General features: G+C 38.9%; 2 protein-coding genes across 2 annotated transcripts in view; one reads left to right on the forward strand and one right to left on the reverse strand.

Annotated features, from left to right (window-relative positions):
• The window catches only part of RAD17 (RAD17 checkpoint clamp loader component), a 28,075-nt gene extending 22,852 nt beyond the window's left edge, over positions 1-5,223 (reverse strand). The window contains exons 1-8 of the mRNA XM_075180134.1: positions 4,893-5,223; positions 4,425-4,528; positions 2,752-2,994; positions 2,284-2,358; positions 1,971-2,127; positions 1,673-1,809; positions 988-1,040; positions 776-901 (exon numbers count right to left, since the gene is read on the reverse strand). Coding sequence (XP_075036235.1) covers positions 776-901; positions 988-1,040; positions 1,673-1,809; positions 1,971-2,127; positions 2,284-2,358; positions 2,752-2,994; positions 4,425-4,466 — 833 coding nt within the window. The 5' untranslated portion in view covers positions 4,467-4,528; positions 4,893-5,223. The remainder of the gene's footprint in view (positions 1-775; positions 902-987; positions 1,041-1,672; positions 1,810-1,970; positions 2,128-2,283; positions 2,359-2,751; positions 2,995-4,424; positions 4,529-4,892) is intronic.
• A 58-nt stretch (positions 5,224-5,281) lies between these two features.
• Positions 5,282-12,933, forward strand: AK6 (adenylate kinase 6). Its single transcript, XM_075180146.1, has 5 exons — positions 5,282-5,425; positions 6,192-6,284; positions 6,976-7,034; positions 10,286-10,431; positions 10,921-12,933. The coding sequence occupies exons 1-5, from the start codon at positions 5,398-5,400 to the stop codon at positions 11,108-11,110; spliced, it is 516 nt and encodes a 171-aa protein (XP_075036247.1). The 5' UTR covers positions 5,282-5,397; the 3' UTR covers positions 11,111-12,933.
• Positions 12,934-17,893: the final 4,960 nt, after the last annotated feature.

Genomic DNA, 17,893 nt, shown 5'->3' on the forward strand with positions numbered 1-17,893 from the left:
AAAATTGTATCCAAAGTTATGTATGTATTGCATTTTAATCATATTGTGTTTGTACGATTTTCTTATCTATTGAAGTTTATAGACAGACTTGTCCTGCTGTTGGTCTACTGTTTTCTGGATGGACCCACTACTATACCCCAAGGTCTCACAGTATCCCTCCAATGGCAGGAAAGAGAAAGATGGCATTTTTATTTTAAAGTTTTTGAATAATTGAATTTAACTAGGGTTTTCCAGAGCCCTTAATCATCAGGTAACCCAAACTAATTTTACTGATTACAGCCCCATTAGACTGTCTTCATTATTGAACTTGTTGGTAAATTTGGTCAGGAAAAGACCACAGATCACTGCCATCAGCCTGTGTGCATGGTCAAATCACCACATTAACAAGCCTCTATCATGCTGGAAGCCCTGGGGGCCGGATCGTCTCCACAATCGGTGGGGATATATTGAGCACGATTCTGTTGCCTGGCAATCTCGCGTAGCGGCAGAATCTGGCCAGCCTATGTATATACTATGCCACGGTCCCTGTGCTTTATAATTGAGCTAGTTATTGAGGAAGTGATAAATAGGAGTGGGAGAAAGGTATGGGAGAGTAGGAATGACAGGATCGCGGAAGATGAAAGGAAAATAAAAAAATAAAGAGAAACCTAAAGAAACCTTCAAGAGTAATAGGGGGGGGTAGAGATGAGATTTGTATTATTTCACAACAAATATATAACTCATGCTACCGAGAGTATGCCAGATATATAATGGTCAGAAAACTGAGATCATTCACCTGATATTACAGACACACAACTCATCCTGAATTTCTTTCGGGAACAGTCGTCTTTGATGGCTGTCACCACTCAGACTGTCTGATATTATGAACACTAAAGGGCAGCGGCCTGTTTTTACAAATCTCCTAGAATGCAACACAAAACAGTATGAGTCAATGAGGGACACGTGAAAGTAATAGAAAAATACACACATAATTTTATTTTACCTTACCTGAGAATGTCATGTAAACTTGTGGGGTCCCTATAAAATAGATTGGGCATATCCTATAATAATAACAAAAATCATGCATGAAAAAAAAGTTACATGTAATGAAAACTCATTGGGCAACATAGAAAAAAAAATGTTTCCTTCTATAAATCCTAAAAGCTTAGGGAAACTTTCTCTTTCAGTTGTTACATAGTTGTTTGAAGAACTCTCTGTGATCTTGGTATAATTCACATACAAACATGGCTTTTTGTAACTTAAATAGTTTTTCCAATACTACAAATATCTGGGGGTATATTTACTAAACTGTGGGCTTGAAAAAGCGTAGCTGTTGCCTACAGAAACCAATCAGATTCTAGTTGTCATTTTGTAGAATGCACTAAATAAAGCTAGAATCTGATTAGTTACTATAGGCAACATCTCCACTTTTTCAAGCCCACAGCTTAGTAAATATACCCCCTGGAATTTCTACTTCCCATATTCTGCTTATTAACCACCCCCACCACCTTTCACTACTTCAAAACCCCTCATAGCCACCAGTCAAGTAACCTATTTAGGCTTATATATACGTTTACTTAAAAAAAAAAAAAAAAGATACCAGGCACCCTGTAAACATTTGGGATTTTTAATATAGATCATGTCTCCATTCTAGGTAACTAATGGTTTATTTTCACGCTATCATGTAACTTACATCAACTAAGATGACTTTTCTGTCAGTACTAGGTGACTCTCCCAGCATCTGTAATCGGTTATACTTGTTTGCTCTCAAAAGAAAGTCCTGAAAGAGAGCCGACTGAGACTGACTGGTGTACGGCTGGAATCCCATATCTGAAGAACACACAAAAGGACAGAGACACCTTAAGTGACATAAGCTCTGAAAAACAAATAACTGCTACTTGCTGAAAGCCAGGACGGTGGCCTACTCAATATCTTATAGATGCGTACAGACAGGAAACGATTGTAATAAAATATACAAAAATGTACACTACCTCGAAAAGAGACATCTGGTGGCTCGTCCTGTTTAAATTCTTGCATTAAAGGGTTGATCCATTCCTGCACCTGGATTCCTAGTTCCTTAGCGAGTACTAAGAGAGTTGTGGACTTGCCACAGCCGGGAGGTCCAGTAAGTAACATTATGGACCCATCCTGAGAAGACATGTACAATGGCTAAGCGATAAGGATTAGAATCTTCATAGCATTGATTAACTGTAACATGAGTTTTGTTCAATGAGAATAAGCTCTATAAAATAAAAATACTTGCAAAGTACAATCAAAAGATAACAGTAACAAAAACAGACAAACCTGTTTTTGTCCAGCATGAGCTTTTAGCCAGGTCTCAACCTCCTCCACTTTCTTCTTATGTACAGCAAGTTCGCCCTGCAAGAACACCATGTGCAGCTTCAGTCACATATATTCTTCCAATAAAATAATACCAGGCTAGACAAATCTCAAAGACCCCGACCCCATGTAATTGTGTCTATAATGTTACTACCAACACTTATCACTTTAGGGTTATTTTCCATGCAGTAATTAATTTTGTGGCTTTAAAAGAGTATGGACTTCTTTCTAAGTTATCTGGCTGGCATATATATTATTTTTCCCCCTAACAGCCAGTATAATTATTTTACAAAGATATAAAGAAAAGTCTCATGAGCAAGAAATCATAAAATGAATATTTCTTATATGAAATGATGCAGTACTTAAGATAGTGCTTGAAAATAGCTGTAATAAATGTAATAAAATATTATCTTCATTTATACTGTTACTTACCTGAGCTTCAGGTCTGTATTTATCAATCCATGGGTCATTCTGAGACTGGCCTGAGGTCGCTTTGATCAGATCACTGGAATGATCTGTTGAAAAGGGGTTTGCTCTTTTTTTGCTCTGAGAGTTGTTGTCTAGTAAAGACTCATCTTTCTTGCGTACACCTCTTTTAGCTCCTGATGCCCGAGAGGCGACGTTCACTGTGTTTCCAAACAAATTTTCAAATGATGGCTCTACCCAGTCTGTGATCTGCAGAGACAGTACATCAGACTTCTGCTCATTTTGTACCACCATATGTAAAAGTCTCAGTAGCACAAAATTAAAAGTACTACAAATATAAAAATAATAGCTTATATTTAACATAAATAAACTTAGGGGTATATTCACCAAACTGCGGGATTGAAAAAGTGGATATGTTGCCTATAGCAACCAATAGGATTCTACCTGTCATTTTGTAGAATGAACTAAATAAATGACAGCTGGGGGGGGTATTCAATTGTTAGCGAGATCCCCGGAAAACGAGCGCTCTAAAAATATTAGCGTTAATACGGTAATTACTCGCTGAATGTCATCTCGCAGCTAGATGAAATTCAGCGAGTAAACTACTGTATTAACGGTGTTTACGCGCATATTACCGTATTAACGCTAATATATTTTGAGCGCTCGTTTTTCCGGGGATCTCGCTAACAATTGAATACCCCCCCTAGAATCTGATTGGTTGCTATAGGCAACATCTCCACTTTTCCAAACCCGCAGTTTAGTAAATCTAGCCCTTTGTGTTGATATATTGCAGTCTTTGTTACTGACTTGGACTGCCTGGCTTAGTTTGTACTTGCAAATATGTCAATTACATACATTACATAGAGAATGTATATCCACCTTATTGTGAATTTATGGGGTTTCTTCAGTAACTTCTGCTAAGGGCAATGCTTTATATGTCTGGCTTCCTTCTGTACTTTTCAGCCACATATTTATATTATCATACAGAGCTGTTTACTTTTGTAGCCCCTGGGTAAAACACATCTCTCTTGGGCACTCAGCACTCAGAAACAGCTTTAAAGATATAATACAACATGATAAAATACAAAAGAATATAAGCATTTCACTAAATGCATTGCTACAAAATAGATATGCTTAATCATAAAACATTGTAAAACACCAGCACTGAGACAAAGATTGCTTGTTCCCTACACTAATTCTGTTTCAATCATACCTTGCTGTTTAAACATTTTTGTAACTAATGTTAGTGTTTATAAAACAAATTGAGCCAATATCATGACAGAATAAATGTGTTTTTACTGGTTTAGTAAACAGTTGGTCTCCATGTGATATGATACAATATCTCATTTGAAGTCTGCAACCATGTATCATTGATTTTGTCAATTAATATAAACAAATTACATCCATGTATATAAAAATGTCTCGCTAAGAATACAGTCATTGGGGGGTATTCAATTGACCGCAAGTTTCCCCCCCGCAGCGTAAAAAAATAAATAAATCACCCACGAGTTTTTAACTGGTGTGTGTATTGTAAGAAATTTAGATTGTAAGCTCCAATGGGGCAGGGAGTGAGATGAATGATTGCGTATTCTCTGTACAGCGCTGCATAACAGGATTGGCGCTATATAAATAATAATAATCCTACTATTACATTAATGTTAACATTTCATTCCTATTACCTTAGCAGAAGTTACTTTCCTCCTGCAAGATGTTTTTGACATTATAAAGTTGTAAACTTCCCATCACCTCAGTACTGCTTCATGTGCGGTAACAAGTAACAGCCCTGTAACAAAGAACACAGGATGTTTATGTATAAATGCATGCGGAACAAAGTGAGATGACATTCATGTAAAACAGATGGTCAGATAAAAAAAAAGCTTGTTTTGCATTCTGTAAACATCATGTGGCTCTCCAGCTGTAATGGCAATGAACATCCTGCTAATCACTGCGTGTCAGAGAATGCTGGGACTTATAGTTCCACAACATAAGGACAGAAGAACCACTTGCAGTTGTGCCACTTGTTGACAAGGAATCCTGGGACTCTCACTGCCGCTATAGCTGGAGAGGCACAGGTTGTCCGTAACTAATAATGCACCGGCCACTGTCACTGCTTCTATGACAACGGATAGTAAATGATGGGCACCTACCGGCAGTGAGGGCAGTCCAGGCCGTACCACTTCAGGAAGCCCTGGGGGGTGGTACACGCCGGGTAATTCAGTGTTGATAAACACTGTCGAATTGTCACAACTATTCACAGTTTACTTCTTACACTGCGGGGCACCATAGATCTACGTCACCGGCGCCAGAATGACGCGCACAACGGGTTGAAAGGAGCCGCTGGCAATGTAGTCCTCTGATGCACGTGCCGCCATCTTGGATTCGGTCATGTGTCTGGTATATCAACTACAAAGTGTAATTACTATTACTTATATGATGTAGACGACTGAGTTACGTTTTAAATGACGAAGCCGCTTAATTCTGACATTCAGTTTGCCAAAGGGCTCTCTGTCTATAGCCTAATGCTGAGAACTGATCGCACGCAGCACAGTGTGTGCCAGTGAGTGACGTCACAAGGCCTCGCGCTGGAGAGTGTCACTGTGCGCGTGGAAGGGCTCGTGACACCCCTGTAACACGTGTCTGCTGAGTGCGACCATGAAGAGCCCGAATATCCTGCTCACTGGTGAGTAACTTATACCCCCAGCGTGGTGCTGACTGGTGACCCGGGGTGGTGGTGACTGGTGACCCCCTTGCCAGTGCCCCGTGGTGGTGGTGGTGACTGGTGACCCCCTTGCCAGTGCCCCGGGGTGGTGGTGATGACTGGTGACCCCCTAGCCAGTGCCCCGGGGTGGTGCTGACTGGTGACCCCCTAGCCAGTGCCCCGGGGTGGTGCTGACTGGTGACCCCCTTGCCAGTGTCCCGGGGTGGTGCTGGCTGGTGACCCCCTTGCCAGTGCCACAGGGTGGTGCTGGCTGGTGACCCCCTTGCCAGTGCCACAGGGTGGTGCTGGCTGGTGACCCCCTTGCCAGTGCCCCGGGGTGGTGCTGACTGGTGACCCCCCCTCCCCCTGCACTTAGCATCAGTACCATATGTCACACATATGAAATAATGACATATGCTCTTTTCACACTGCTAGTCATCATCCAATCTTACTAATTGTATTCAACTCAAGTGCTGAATGAGTCTGGTTTGTCCAAAATCGGATGGATAGAAATTACCTGCTTGTGTTTGAACACACTTGACTGATCATAAAGTTAATACCTTAAAGCGCGCCTACTGCCTTTTTATTCCACTAACTGTGTTTACTTTCTATGGGAGAAAACTTTATTTAAAAGTAATGAAAATTTTGTGAAACATTATCAAAACTGCAAAAAGAAATATTTGACTAATGGGATCTCGCACACTTTCATTTTGGCAGACTGTTAATATTGACTCATACTGTTTCACAGGCACTCCTGGTGTTGGTAAAACCACACTTGGCAAAGAGCTTGCAGAGAGAAGTGGTCTGTCATTTGTCAATGTTGGAGACTTGGCAAAAGAGGGTAAGCCTCAATAACTTATTTTCATATTTTTACTATATATTGAAAGAGCTAGCATTGCATTTCTTTGTAGTATAAGAACACTATCTTGATGGTCTAGATTGTTAAACTTTATTTTAACTAGTGTACTGCTGTTATCAGGATGGATGCTGGGGCAGGCGTGGCCCTCCACCTGCCTGGCCCCCGGCATCCATCCCGCTAGCAGGCGTGGCCCTCCCCCTGCCTGGCCCCGGCATCCATCCCGCTAGCAGGCGTGGCCCTCCCCCTGCCTGGCCCCGGCATCCATCCCGCTAGCAGGCGTGGCCCTCCCCCTGCTTGGCCCCGGCATCCATCCTGCTAGCAGGCGTGGCCCTCCCCCTGCCTGGCCCCGGCATCCATCCCGCTAGCAGGCGTGGCCCTCCCCCTGCCTGTCCACGGCATCCTTCCCTCTAGCAGGCGTGGCCCTCCACCTGCCTGGCCCCGGCATCCATCCCGCTAAGTGATTCACTTTTCAAAACGCTCCAAGTGGCCACAAAAGTGCTAAATCACTCACTTGGCATTGACTTAAGAGGAGGTGGTACACAGATCCCTGCTCTTCTGTTATGCTGGGAATGAGTGACTGTAAAATAATTTTCACCTAGCAAGAGGAGGTTTAAGCAGCAGTGATACAGATTATAAGCTGTTATTGAAAAGGTATGTTTCATCCTTGTTGTAGGTAACTTGTATGAAGGGTACGATGAAGTGTACGATTGTCCTATTCTTGATGAAGACAGAGTAAGTTGTGGTTTTTTTTCTCTTTCTAACCATCAGTTTGTATATGATAAAAACTCTTGGACTTGTATAAATATGTTTACAGACTTGTATATAGTGAAGCTGGGCAACTTTTCACTTAAATGCTCTGCTTCTAATGGGGGTAAGTTTGTCACTTGAAATTGTCTGTGGAGTGGGCAACGTCCCACAGCTCTTGTTTTCAGCTACGTCTGTAAGATGAATCATAGAGGGGAAGGGGCATTTTAGTAACTGGTGGTAAGTAGCTTTTCTTCACACAATATGTCCATCATGCACACCCCTTTGCTGTTATTGACTAAATTCTAGTTCTGTTACTACCATACCTGGTATTTCTGCAGCATAATAGTTCGGACTCCTCAGCCCCAGAGTGTTCACAGTTTGTGTGCTGGACAAATAGTGCTGACAGGAGTTAGTGACCTACAGCTATATCCATAAAAATGACAGTTGTAAAAAGGAAATGACATGTCACCGAAAAAATAAGTATACATTTCAAATACAGCTAGACATAAATAACTTGATAATCTAGGTAGGCTATAGGAATGGTCAAGCGTGCGACAACTACAGTTTAATTTCAAAAAATGCTAAATTATGCACTTGGGTCAAAAACCTAAAGGCTAAATATAGTATTAGCGGCACTAAAATGGAAACTACTGTGGAGGAAAGGGATCTGGGAGTCACTATTTCAGGTGACTTAAAGACAGGTAAGCAATGTAACAAAGCAATGAGGAAGGCAAGTCAGATGCTTAGTTGGAGAGGAATCGGTAGCAGAAAGAAGATATGCCACTGTATAAGTCATTGGTGCGGCCTCATCTAGAATACTGTGTTGAGATCTGGAGGCCATATCTCCAGAATGATGTAAATACATTAAAGACTGTACAAAGAAGAGCAACTAAAATGGTGCATGGCCTACATCACAAAACTTACCCGGAAAGACTAAAAGATCTTAATATGTATAATTTAGAGCAAAGAAGGGAAAGGGGGGACATGATAGAAGCGTTCAAATATATCAAGGGTTTTAACAAGGTACAGGACGGAAACATTCTTCAAAGGAAGAGAAGTATTACAACACGAGGACATGCACTGAAACTGGAGGGAAGTAGGTTCAGAAGAAATTTTAGGAAAAGTACTTCACGGAAAGGGTAGTGAATAAGTGGAATAGCCTCCCATCAGAGGTGGTAGAGGCCAATACAGTAGAGCAGTTTAAACATGCTTGGGATAGACATATGTATATCCTTACAAAGAAATAAGGGTCAAATAGGATTTGAGGTCATCATGGGTTAAAAGATGGACATACTAGATAGGCCAAGTGGTTCTTATATGCTGTCATATTCTAATTTCCATATTCCATACCAATCTCCAGCATCCATGATATATGAATACTAAAGATAATCTATAGTATGTATATAAATACACCTACTACCAAGTGTAGTTACCATGGATCTCTGGTTACCATGGATCTCTGATTTTAAGATACCCCATATAAAGCTTGTTCAGAGAAATAAGGTCATGTGTTGTATAGTCCAATAATTCATATTAACAATATTACTCACTAGAATCACTAGCAAATATAGTAAAGAATGTATAGCTTCTGATGGTACAAAATTAAAATGTTTTGAACATTATATTCCCCATTCACTTTAGTTTTATTATCCACTTACCCATTAGTTTCATTCATGCATTGGATTTATGTTTTTAATTGTGGTGCAATGCATGAGGACAGGTCTGAAAACAGGATCCATTGGTTAGGGAGTGGTGCAGCTTTCCAACGCTGCCTGTTCTGTTCAGTAGGTTTAACCTGTCCACTAATCGCACTTGACTGTGTAAATTCCCCCAAATGTCATGTTGGCATTGTCCTAGAAACTGACTGCAGTGCTGCAGGTAATGATTGGCAGGGAAAGTTGATATTCAAGTCAATGAGGCTTGTCTTATCTATTCTGTAATCCATCAGCATTTTGTATTACAAAAACACTTGTGTTCTAGATTAAGTACCCACGACTGGAACATAGTCTATTTGACAGGTATTATGTAGAGCTGTCTCGTCTCAGCTCATTGGTCACAATATTGCACTGCCTATTGTACTTGTGCATTTATTTTCTCCCGCTGTAATATTTTGTTATTGCACAGTTTGAATCGTGATATAATTGAATCCTCATTGATTTAATTTACCTATTGATCAGTTAGCGATTAAGCAGCTCTAATCAATAACCGAGTTATGTCAGCAGTTAATTAGCTTTTGAGTGGTAGTATAAACATCTTTGCAGTTCCATGCCATAATATTGCTTAGTTCTATGAATGGTATCATAACTGTTAGTGACTACTACTTATTAATGACACATGAAGACATTTAATTTAACTGTATGTTCCCCAAAGTTTACTTCTCTTAAGTTCTTCTTCCAATTCTTGGGAGGGTAAAGCATTTTTTAAATGGAAGGAGGGAGGGCAAAAGTGAATTAAAGGTCATGCCTTTTAATTTCAAACTCCATAGGAAATCATTGCAATCTTTTAAGGCACTACTTGCAGAAAACACTGCTTTAACAGCAGAATTGTGTTGGTGTGACAGAGAAACAGCGATTACTTTAATGATATGCTGAATGAATATATAATCGCTTTCAAACACTCTCATGGTCAAAAATTCGAAGTGTTCTAAAATGTACGGTTGAAAATGCTGTACTAGCAAACATACTGCAACTGTTACAAAACAATTTATTTCTATGGTAATTGTTATTTATTTTGAATTTTGCATTTTGTTCCTCTAATATCAGGGATGCTGTTTGCACTCATGAAAGGAAAATGTTGCCATTTAGAAAGAGGTGCTCTCTAGTGGTTCTATTTCCATTTTTAAAATATAATTGTATATTACGAATCTCTACAAATAAAAATAAAAGGCAAAACTATGTTCACTTAATAAAATTTACAATAAAAATATTTACTTCCAATCCATGATCTGTACTTTATAAATAACCCTTTAAAATATTTCTTAAATATCACTTGTCGGAAAACTATTTTAATATCTAGTGCTCCTTGTCAAAATACAACTCTGGTATGCAATAGAAGTGTTTGTAGTGAGGCAATGTTTTATGTATATAGTTTGGCTATATGATGTCATTTTTCCTCAAATGACAACTTGTAAGTGGAATAGTTTGCAGGTATGTTTTTAAGACCATCCTTTACCATGTCTGTACATTATGTGCCTTTTTCAGCTTCATGATCTTTTCAGTGGTTTTATTTTCCTGCAGGTGATTGATGAGCTGGAGGACAGGATGAGTGAAGGTGGAGTCATTGTAGACTATCATGGTTGTGACTTTTTCCCTGAGAGATGGTTCCATATAGTATTTGTCCTGAGAACAGACAATTCCTTGCTCTATGAGAGACTAGAGAGCAGGTAAGAGCGTAACTGTCCTCATATTGTAGAGAAGTGAAATACCCAGAGGGAGACCTGTGTATCCAAACATGAAAGGATATATTGTGATAATTGTGCTGAACTTTGGCTGAAAACTAAAAGTGTTTAGGAAATGCTGACTTGTGTCAGAGGCAGCATACAGTGACATAAGTTAGCAAAACATAATTATATCCTAGATTACTATTTGTGTTTAAGGAGATGCAAGGAGGGTGGGGTTGACTTGTAAAACTATCCAACCAGCGTGTAGAATTATCTGTTTGTTTGCCCATTGTGTAATAATTGTGCACAAATGTTTACTTGTTTCCTCATAAAACAGATATAAGAGAGTAGATTTGAAAAATAATCCTGTTTCAGAAGATGCTACTGTAACAAACTATATCTATCTCGTTTTCTATTGAAGAGTTCTTGACATTTGTGTACCAGTCTTTTACTTGCGAGTGCTACAACCTTGACATAAATCTTATTGTTTAGGGGTTACAAGGCGAAAAAACTCCAGGACAATATCCAGTGTGAGATTTTTCAGACCATTTATGAAGAGGCGGTAGAATCGTATCAACGAGACATAGTTCACCAGCTGCCCAGTAACACACCAGAAGACCTGGAGCAAAACCTGGAACAGATTTCTCAGTGGATTGAGCAATGGATGAAGGATAACAATTGAATTCTGTGCAGACTGTTTTGTCACTTTGTTACGAGTGATCTGCAGCACATTAGAACGTACGCTGTTTCAGTGGGCTTATAGAGCATTTACTGCCATAGTATAAAACCATACAGTTGGACCCAATGTACATACTGTAAACTGGAAAAATGGATCCTTATCCAAAGACTAGTGCTGCAAGAATGAGGCCAGACACCTATGTTCTTACTTTATAGTTTTATAGTATTACTTTTCAGATTGTTCTTTCCCCCCCCCCCCATAACATTTGCTTTAAATCAGAAGTCTGTAGTATAAATGATTAATGATCCTCTATTGGGCATCCACACAATAACACTTCTTGTTTAGAACTAGCGTTCATGGACTATGCTATGAGATTTAACTCCCTGGCATTTACTAGAGACATGCCATTCCAAGAAGTTAAAGGTTGAAATGTGATGCATGTTCATAACTACATGAGCAGTTGGCAGTGTCTTGATATGTTGCAGTTGCCCTCCTTTTATCAATCTATGTACGATTGAGTTGGAGTATTATAACATTTATTTCTGATCATGTAGTTATTTATTGCTTGTAAGTATAGTCTTCATAAATTATGATGATGTTTGCAGAGGTTAACAGCTAATTGACAAGACTGGTAATGATATGTAATAGGAAATTATGCAGTAGATTGAAATATTTGTTAACTTAAATGGGCAAGACATTCTTCCCCTAAATCTTGGGTTCTCCACATTAGGCTTAAAGCAGTGATAGGCGTCCTGATAACACTTTAGGGGCTGTATGGGCTGCACTGTAACATTCAAAAGGGTGATCTTGTATCCAGAAATTACAGAATAGTTCATTGCTATTGATTGGTGATAGTTACTGAGCGTCTCCTACAGTCACTCAGAGGAGCACTGCTTTAAAAGGTAATGCCAGGATTATTTTTACTCTTTTCTTTAGATTCTAGGGATGGTCCTTTTTTAAATGACTGAAAAAGCTCATATCTAGGAATCTCAAAGCCCACAAGCATTATAAATAATCTGTTAATTATATTTAATAATACACAATTTAAAATATATTTATTGTGAACCTTAATTCACCACTAAAGTCACCAATAATCTTAAATTATTAATTAGTTAAGGGGTGTATCAAAGGTGCACAGTATAACAGACTCTTATTATTAACAGCCACAAAATCCATGTTGGCATCTAGTCGGTGTAGAGTCCACGTTCTTTGCATTTGGTCAGATCTGTGTCTTCAAAGGCAGACATGTGACCTTTATTAGAGGTACAGATTACAACATTATGCATCCTGTGGCTATTTTCAGTCACTTGTCAAATACATTATGACTTGCTATATATTTGTATATATATATTACATTTGTTTTGTAAATGTAGCATAAATGGGAAACCTGCTTATCTGCTGTCTGACACTTGTAGTCAATACATTATTTCTCAACAAATAAAGCTTTAATAGTTACACTTCTGAAACTAGCTAGCCATGGACAACAAACTAGCTGCTTTACCCAATAGCAGGCCACAAAATCTGATCTAATTAGTGATTTAATTATAAATGCGTATGTTGCAATAATAAAATTGCTTGTACAGTATTCTTTGGAATAGCATAATGTACTGATTTTGTTTTCAGGTGTTGCATGAAATTGGCAGTAATCCACCACACGTTACCCCAATAGAATACGGTCATGTGACATCAGTGTATTATGGTATATTTTCCCTCTATTTACTCTATTTTTGTATCTTACCCAGATTATTTTTTTTGTATATTAAATCTAACTGCATATAAAAACAACTTAAATGTCACACAAGAATAAAAGAAAATGGTAAAACCGATTTGCTTTTTTAGTGTTTGCATTTCTCATACTATTTCAGATCCTTCCGGCTGTTAAAGTATCTTTCTGTTTATTGGGGGGGGATATATATGATTATATTGTATAAAAGTACAAGATTTTAAATATACACTCAGCATTATACTGTAACTATAGGGATTGCTGCTGCCGATTGCACTGGTGTGCAACAATAAGATTAATACATCTCTATCCAATCATGGGCTAATCTGCTTCATCGCTCTGTTGAATACATTTCTTTTTCAGACAGGATCCTGACTTCCCAATTCCCCACCTTTCTCCTAACCAATAGGCAGGAGCTTTGCGCATGTGGGTTTTTTTTTTTTTTTGGTTTTGCTTTTTTCCTCTTTATTTATGGCTTCTTCAACCTGCTGGACAAAACATTTGAACAAAGTTATTGCCACATCTGTACATATGTAGTTCTGTACATATGTAGTGCTATACAATGGTTAGACCCTAACCTGCTCTGGGCTGCAGATTATAATGCTGCCTATGTGAAGGGCTGCCGAATGCAGCTATCCAGATGCCTGCTGAATTTTCATATGGTTTTCTTGCATCATATTTTATTTTGAACATGTCTTCTTAGTGAGTCCTACCTGTGTTCTTTTGATACTCTATACATGGGAGAATGAAGCACATGTTGAGGCAGTCTGGTCTTCGCTGTTTTTCAGCATTTGAAGTCGTTTTCCCATTATGATCAGTGACCTCCTTGGATAAGATTTAGTGAAGTGAGGTTCACCAAATGACATTCCTCTGGAAGAGAAGCCATATTTAAAATTTCTAATATGCACCCTTAGGAAAATTGGAGATTGAACTGTATCATGGGGAAAAGTTGGTCTGAATTCCATTTGCTGGACCACTTATCAGTAGAAATATCTACAAATATTTTCTCTCTGCATTTTGGTTAATCAATGTTGCATGAAGGTGACATCCCTGCTAATTTTATTGACTAATGTGGTTTATGCAAGACGGGTATCCTGGTTAAAATAGACGGACCAAATCCCTCATTTCATAAGACCCTCACAAATTATAGATTAACTTACATTAGTATTAGTTTATTTATATAGCGCCTCCATATTATACAGCGTTGTACAAAGAATTTGTAATCATTCACATCAGTCCCTGCCCCAATGTAGCTTATAATCTAAATTCCCTACACACACATTCTATGGTCTGTTTTGTCAGAAGCAAATTCGCCTACCAGTATGTTTTTGGAATGTGGGAGGAAATCCACACAAACACGGGGAGAACCATCAAACTTCACACAGATAGGGCCCTTGTCGGAATCAAACCCCAGGACCCCAGTGCTGTGAAGCTGTAATGCTAACCACTGTGCTACTATGTAAGGGTTGTTAGCAAACATCTGAATTGGTTTGATATCCATGGCCCCGATTCTTTGGAGACTTCTACCAACTCAGTTTAAGAAGGGATTTGTATTATTCTCCTGCATTTTATTACTATGTCAAATGTATTTGTATCTATTCTTGTGTGAGTTCTAAATAGACATTGGTTTTAAAGAATAAATACAATTAAAGTCAAATATTAAAACAAATGGTTGGCTTTAGCATTGACCCAAATCATAATTAAAAAAAGTAAATGAAAATATAGAGTATATAAGTCCTTTATAAAGGTTGTCCTCCTTTTCTACAGTCCTAGATGTGACACAGAACACAAATGGAATACAATTCTCTAGGTGGTTGCATAGATACATGCTTTAGTACAGTGTATCCAGTAGTGTAAATAGATGTTTGTAAATCCCTGCGTCCACCATCTCAACCTTTTGAGCTCTAAAATTTGTCTCATGGAGAAATGTGTCCTGAGACCAAGAGGTGTTGTAGAATTAGCTTCTGAGTTCAGGCTATAGCAAAGAAAATTGTCAAAAGCTGTACAACTTATAACCTCTTTCTGTTGAAGAAAAATTAAATAAACTAAATTAAATGAAAAAGAAAGTAAAAATACATAAGTTTTAACAAACGATATTTGGTGATTTAAATATCCACAAAATAAGAATTAGCAGAATTGAATATAATAAGAAAGCTGTAGGGGGCACGTAGTGGTAATTAAACACAGGGGCGAGGGGGGAAATTAGACGATGTCGCACATATCAATGTTCATTTTCAATAAAGACTAATAATAAACATTGAGAGGAGTCATGGAGCAGGTAAAACTTCTTGACCGTCTGTGTCTGGAAGGGTTGACCGTCGTAAAGTATGTCTAACAATTCAGCTTTTAGTGTGCTCAGGAAGGAGGGGGGGGGGGGGGGGGGTGAATCTGGGACGTCCATTGGTGCTATACCAATTGTTTCGCGATGGTCACTATTACTAGTATGGGATATATCAATGAGGCTGGTAAATGTGATTTCCAATGGTTTAAGTTGGCAAAAGTAAGAGCTTCATGGCTTTTCCCAATTCTTGCATCAAAGATATTATTAATGAAATTGATAACTTTATTCAAACACATGACAAACAGTTTTAAACCTGCAACCAGTGAGGGTAAAAAATATTAGGGGATTAAAATGATCAGTACTTGTTAATTATACAAACGCCGCTTGACTTCGCCCACCTGTCATTCCAGGAAAGATTTAGTTCTCTTGAGTGAGATTGGGGAGTTCAAGATTACAGGAGTGCTGAGTAAACAGACTGTACTGCAGGAGAGGGTCTCTATAAATGTGTAATTCCCGATCCCTCCACACATATACCATTCCATTACCATGCCCCTGTCACTAACTTCAGGCAGGACGCTTAGTCTGAGTACAGTCATTTTCCAGAATGTTGCTTAGGTAACATTCCAGCTGTTGTGGAGAACTGCAAGTCCCAGCATGTTGGCTGCATGCTGAGAAGGACTGGCAGTTTTCGGTACTTGTTAATCGGAATGACAGGTGGGCAGAGTCCATGTTTCATTTGGTGCCTATATAATGAACAAGTACAAAAATAATCTCCCCGGTTAAAACTACTGGAGTAATCAGCAGCTTCATGGAGATGAACGATAGCAAATTAATATAGGTGCTATAATCCTGAATGAGAGCAATCGGAGTAATCATTAGAGAACGTACTACTAGAGATACAATTAATGTAGAATCATAGGACTATTCCTCTATTAAGATGAGCTTGATCGTGTTCCTCTGAGATTCCCCAATAATATATAAATTGTGGTAAGATAATAAGGGGGTATTAAGTGTATTATAAATACAAATGCATAGATATTAATTATTTTTAGAGCTTTAAGACGTCATTCTGAAGAACCCAGGGCACAAGGGATCCCCCCCTTGCAGCCAAGGGGGTCTGAAGTCACTTGCTCCCCTAAGGGACCTTTTGTTCTGGACAGTTGAGGATAGCAGGACCTTTCCGCTTTAGAGGAGATCCTGAATACCGTACCCCGTGCACATTTTTGTAGTTTTTTGGGCACTTGGGTGAAGAAAACACCATCCCCGGCTTTCAATACGAAAAATTACTACTAATAGAGATCTAAGTTACTATACAAGTTATGGGTGATACAACCAGTTTCAATTAATAAGCAGCATGGAGTTAAATAGAGAGTCACGGTTACTCTTGTAAATAATCTGAGTGAATTATAAGAAATGTCCATAAGTATCATTTATAGTTTTATTAATAAAAGCAGACTGATTTAAATTGATTTATAGCATTTAAATAAACAGAACACATTTGTTTTCATATAATAATACCCCGACTGGCAGTGGTTGAAGGGGGCTGGTATATGGCGGTAAGGCATACCACCACTTCTATTACTTTACTTTACATACTGCTTTCAGTGTAAAACTATCAAATCCCATTCACTTATATTTTCCATATCACCACTTCTAAATTTCCCCTTTGAATCCTTCCGACTGAGAATAACAAAAGGCCCTTCAATGTGTTGCGATATACAACTAGATTGTGTACTTGGATAGAAACAGTGTACTAAGGAAGAATCAGTCCATACATTATCTCTCTGTTAGGGGCCTTTATGGTTTTATAATTCACATAACATGGTGCACCAGTATTCACATATTTTTTATTATTTCACGAAGGCTGACCAAATAACGAATCAATAATTTTGCATCTCTGTATGCCTGTCCCTTTCCTTCTGAATTGTAATTAATAAAGTTCCTTTTAACATTAGCTATATTTTTTTTAATCTTGAGTATTTATATGAGCAATCCTTTTCTCGCTTTTGCTTCTAAGCACAATGTCATTTCTTTCTAGCACCCCCTGCATTGAACTACTGTTGGACTTTTTATTCTTTTAGTAATATCAGATAGCCATTTATTGGCAGGGTATAAGGATTTTTACCCCATTAATTATTAGTATTAATAATAATATTTATTTATATAGCACTAGCAGGCCCGGCGCTCCCATTAGGCAAGGTTAGGCACTTGCCTAGGGCGCCGGGCTCTGGAGGGCGCCACAGAATTGGAAATTAATTTTAAGATGCATGGGGAGGGGGGAAGAGGCTATTGCTCACCACCGCCACCTCTCTGCTCCGTCTCCTCCCCTCCCCTCACTAGTGTCAGTGAGTGGAGTGGAGGAGACGGAGCAGAGAGGCGGCGGTGGTGAGACAAGGTAAGGAAAGACGATTTTGTAAAAATGCCTAGGGCGCCATGGACCCTAGCACCGGCCCTGAGCACTAGCATATTCATCAGGGGAGGGCTGATTTTAGCCTGGTGGTGTGGGGGGGACTCGAGGCAAGACTCAATTCAGCAGACTATTAGGAATATTTTTAAGAAAATAAAAATACAGGTGACCCAGCCCAAGCTCCTCCACTCTCATCACATCCTCCCATTCTCGGTTACAGGATTTTTTCCGGGCTGCACCTACTTTGTGGAATTCCCTCCCTCGCACAGTAAGACTTTTCTCTAGTCTTCAAACCTTCAAGCGTTCACTGAAAACCCACCTCTTCAGACAAGATTATGATATTCCTCAACCATCATCTTAATTTCCCTAGATTAC

Source organism: Mixophyes fleayi, chromosome 1 (assembly GCF_038048845.1).
Source record: "Mixophyes fleayi isolate aMixFle1 chromosome 1, aMixFle1.hap1, whole genome shotgun sequence".
In the NCBI taxonomy this organism is placed as follows: domain Eukaryota; kingdom Metazoa; phylum Chordata; class Amphibia; order Anura; family Limnodynastidae; genus Mixophyes; species Mixophyes fleayi.

Excerpts from the sequence above, each read along its gene's own strand:
- AK6 (XM_075180146.1), top strand. The coding sequence starts at position 5,398 with ATGAAGAGCCCGAATATCCTGCTCACTG. Across the intron at positions 6,285-6,975 it reads TGGAGACTTGGCAAAAGAGG|GTAACTTGTATGAAGGGTAC; the intron begins GTAAGCCTCAAT and ends TCCTTGTTGTAG. Across the intron at positions 10,432-10,920 it reads TATGAGAGACTAGAGAGCAG|GGGTTACAAGGCGAAAAAAC; the intron begins GTAAGAGCGTAA and ends CTTATTGTTTAG.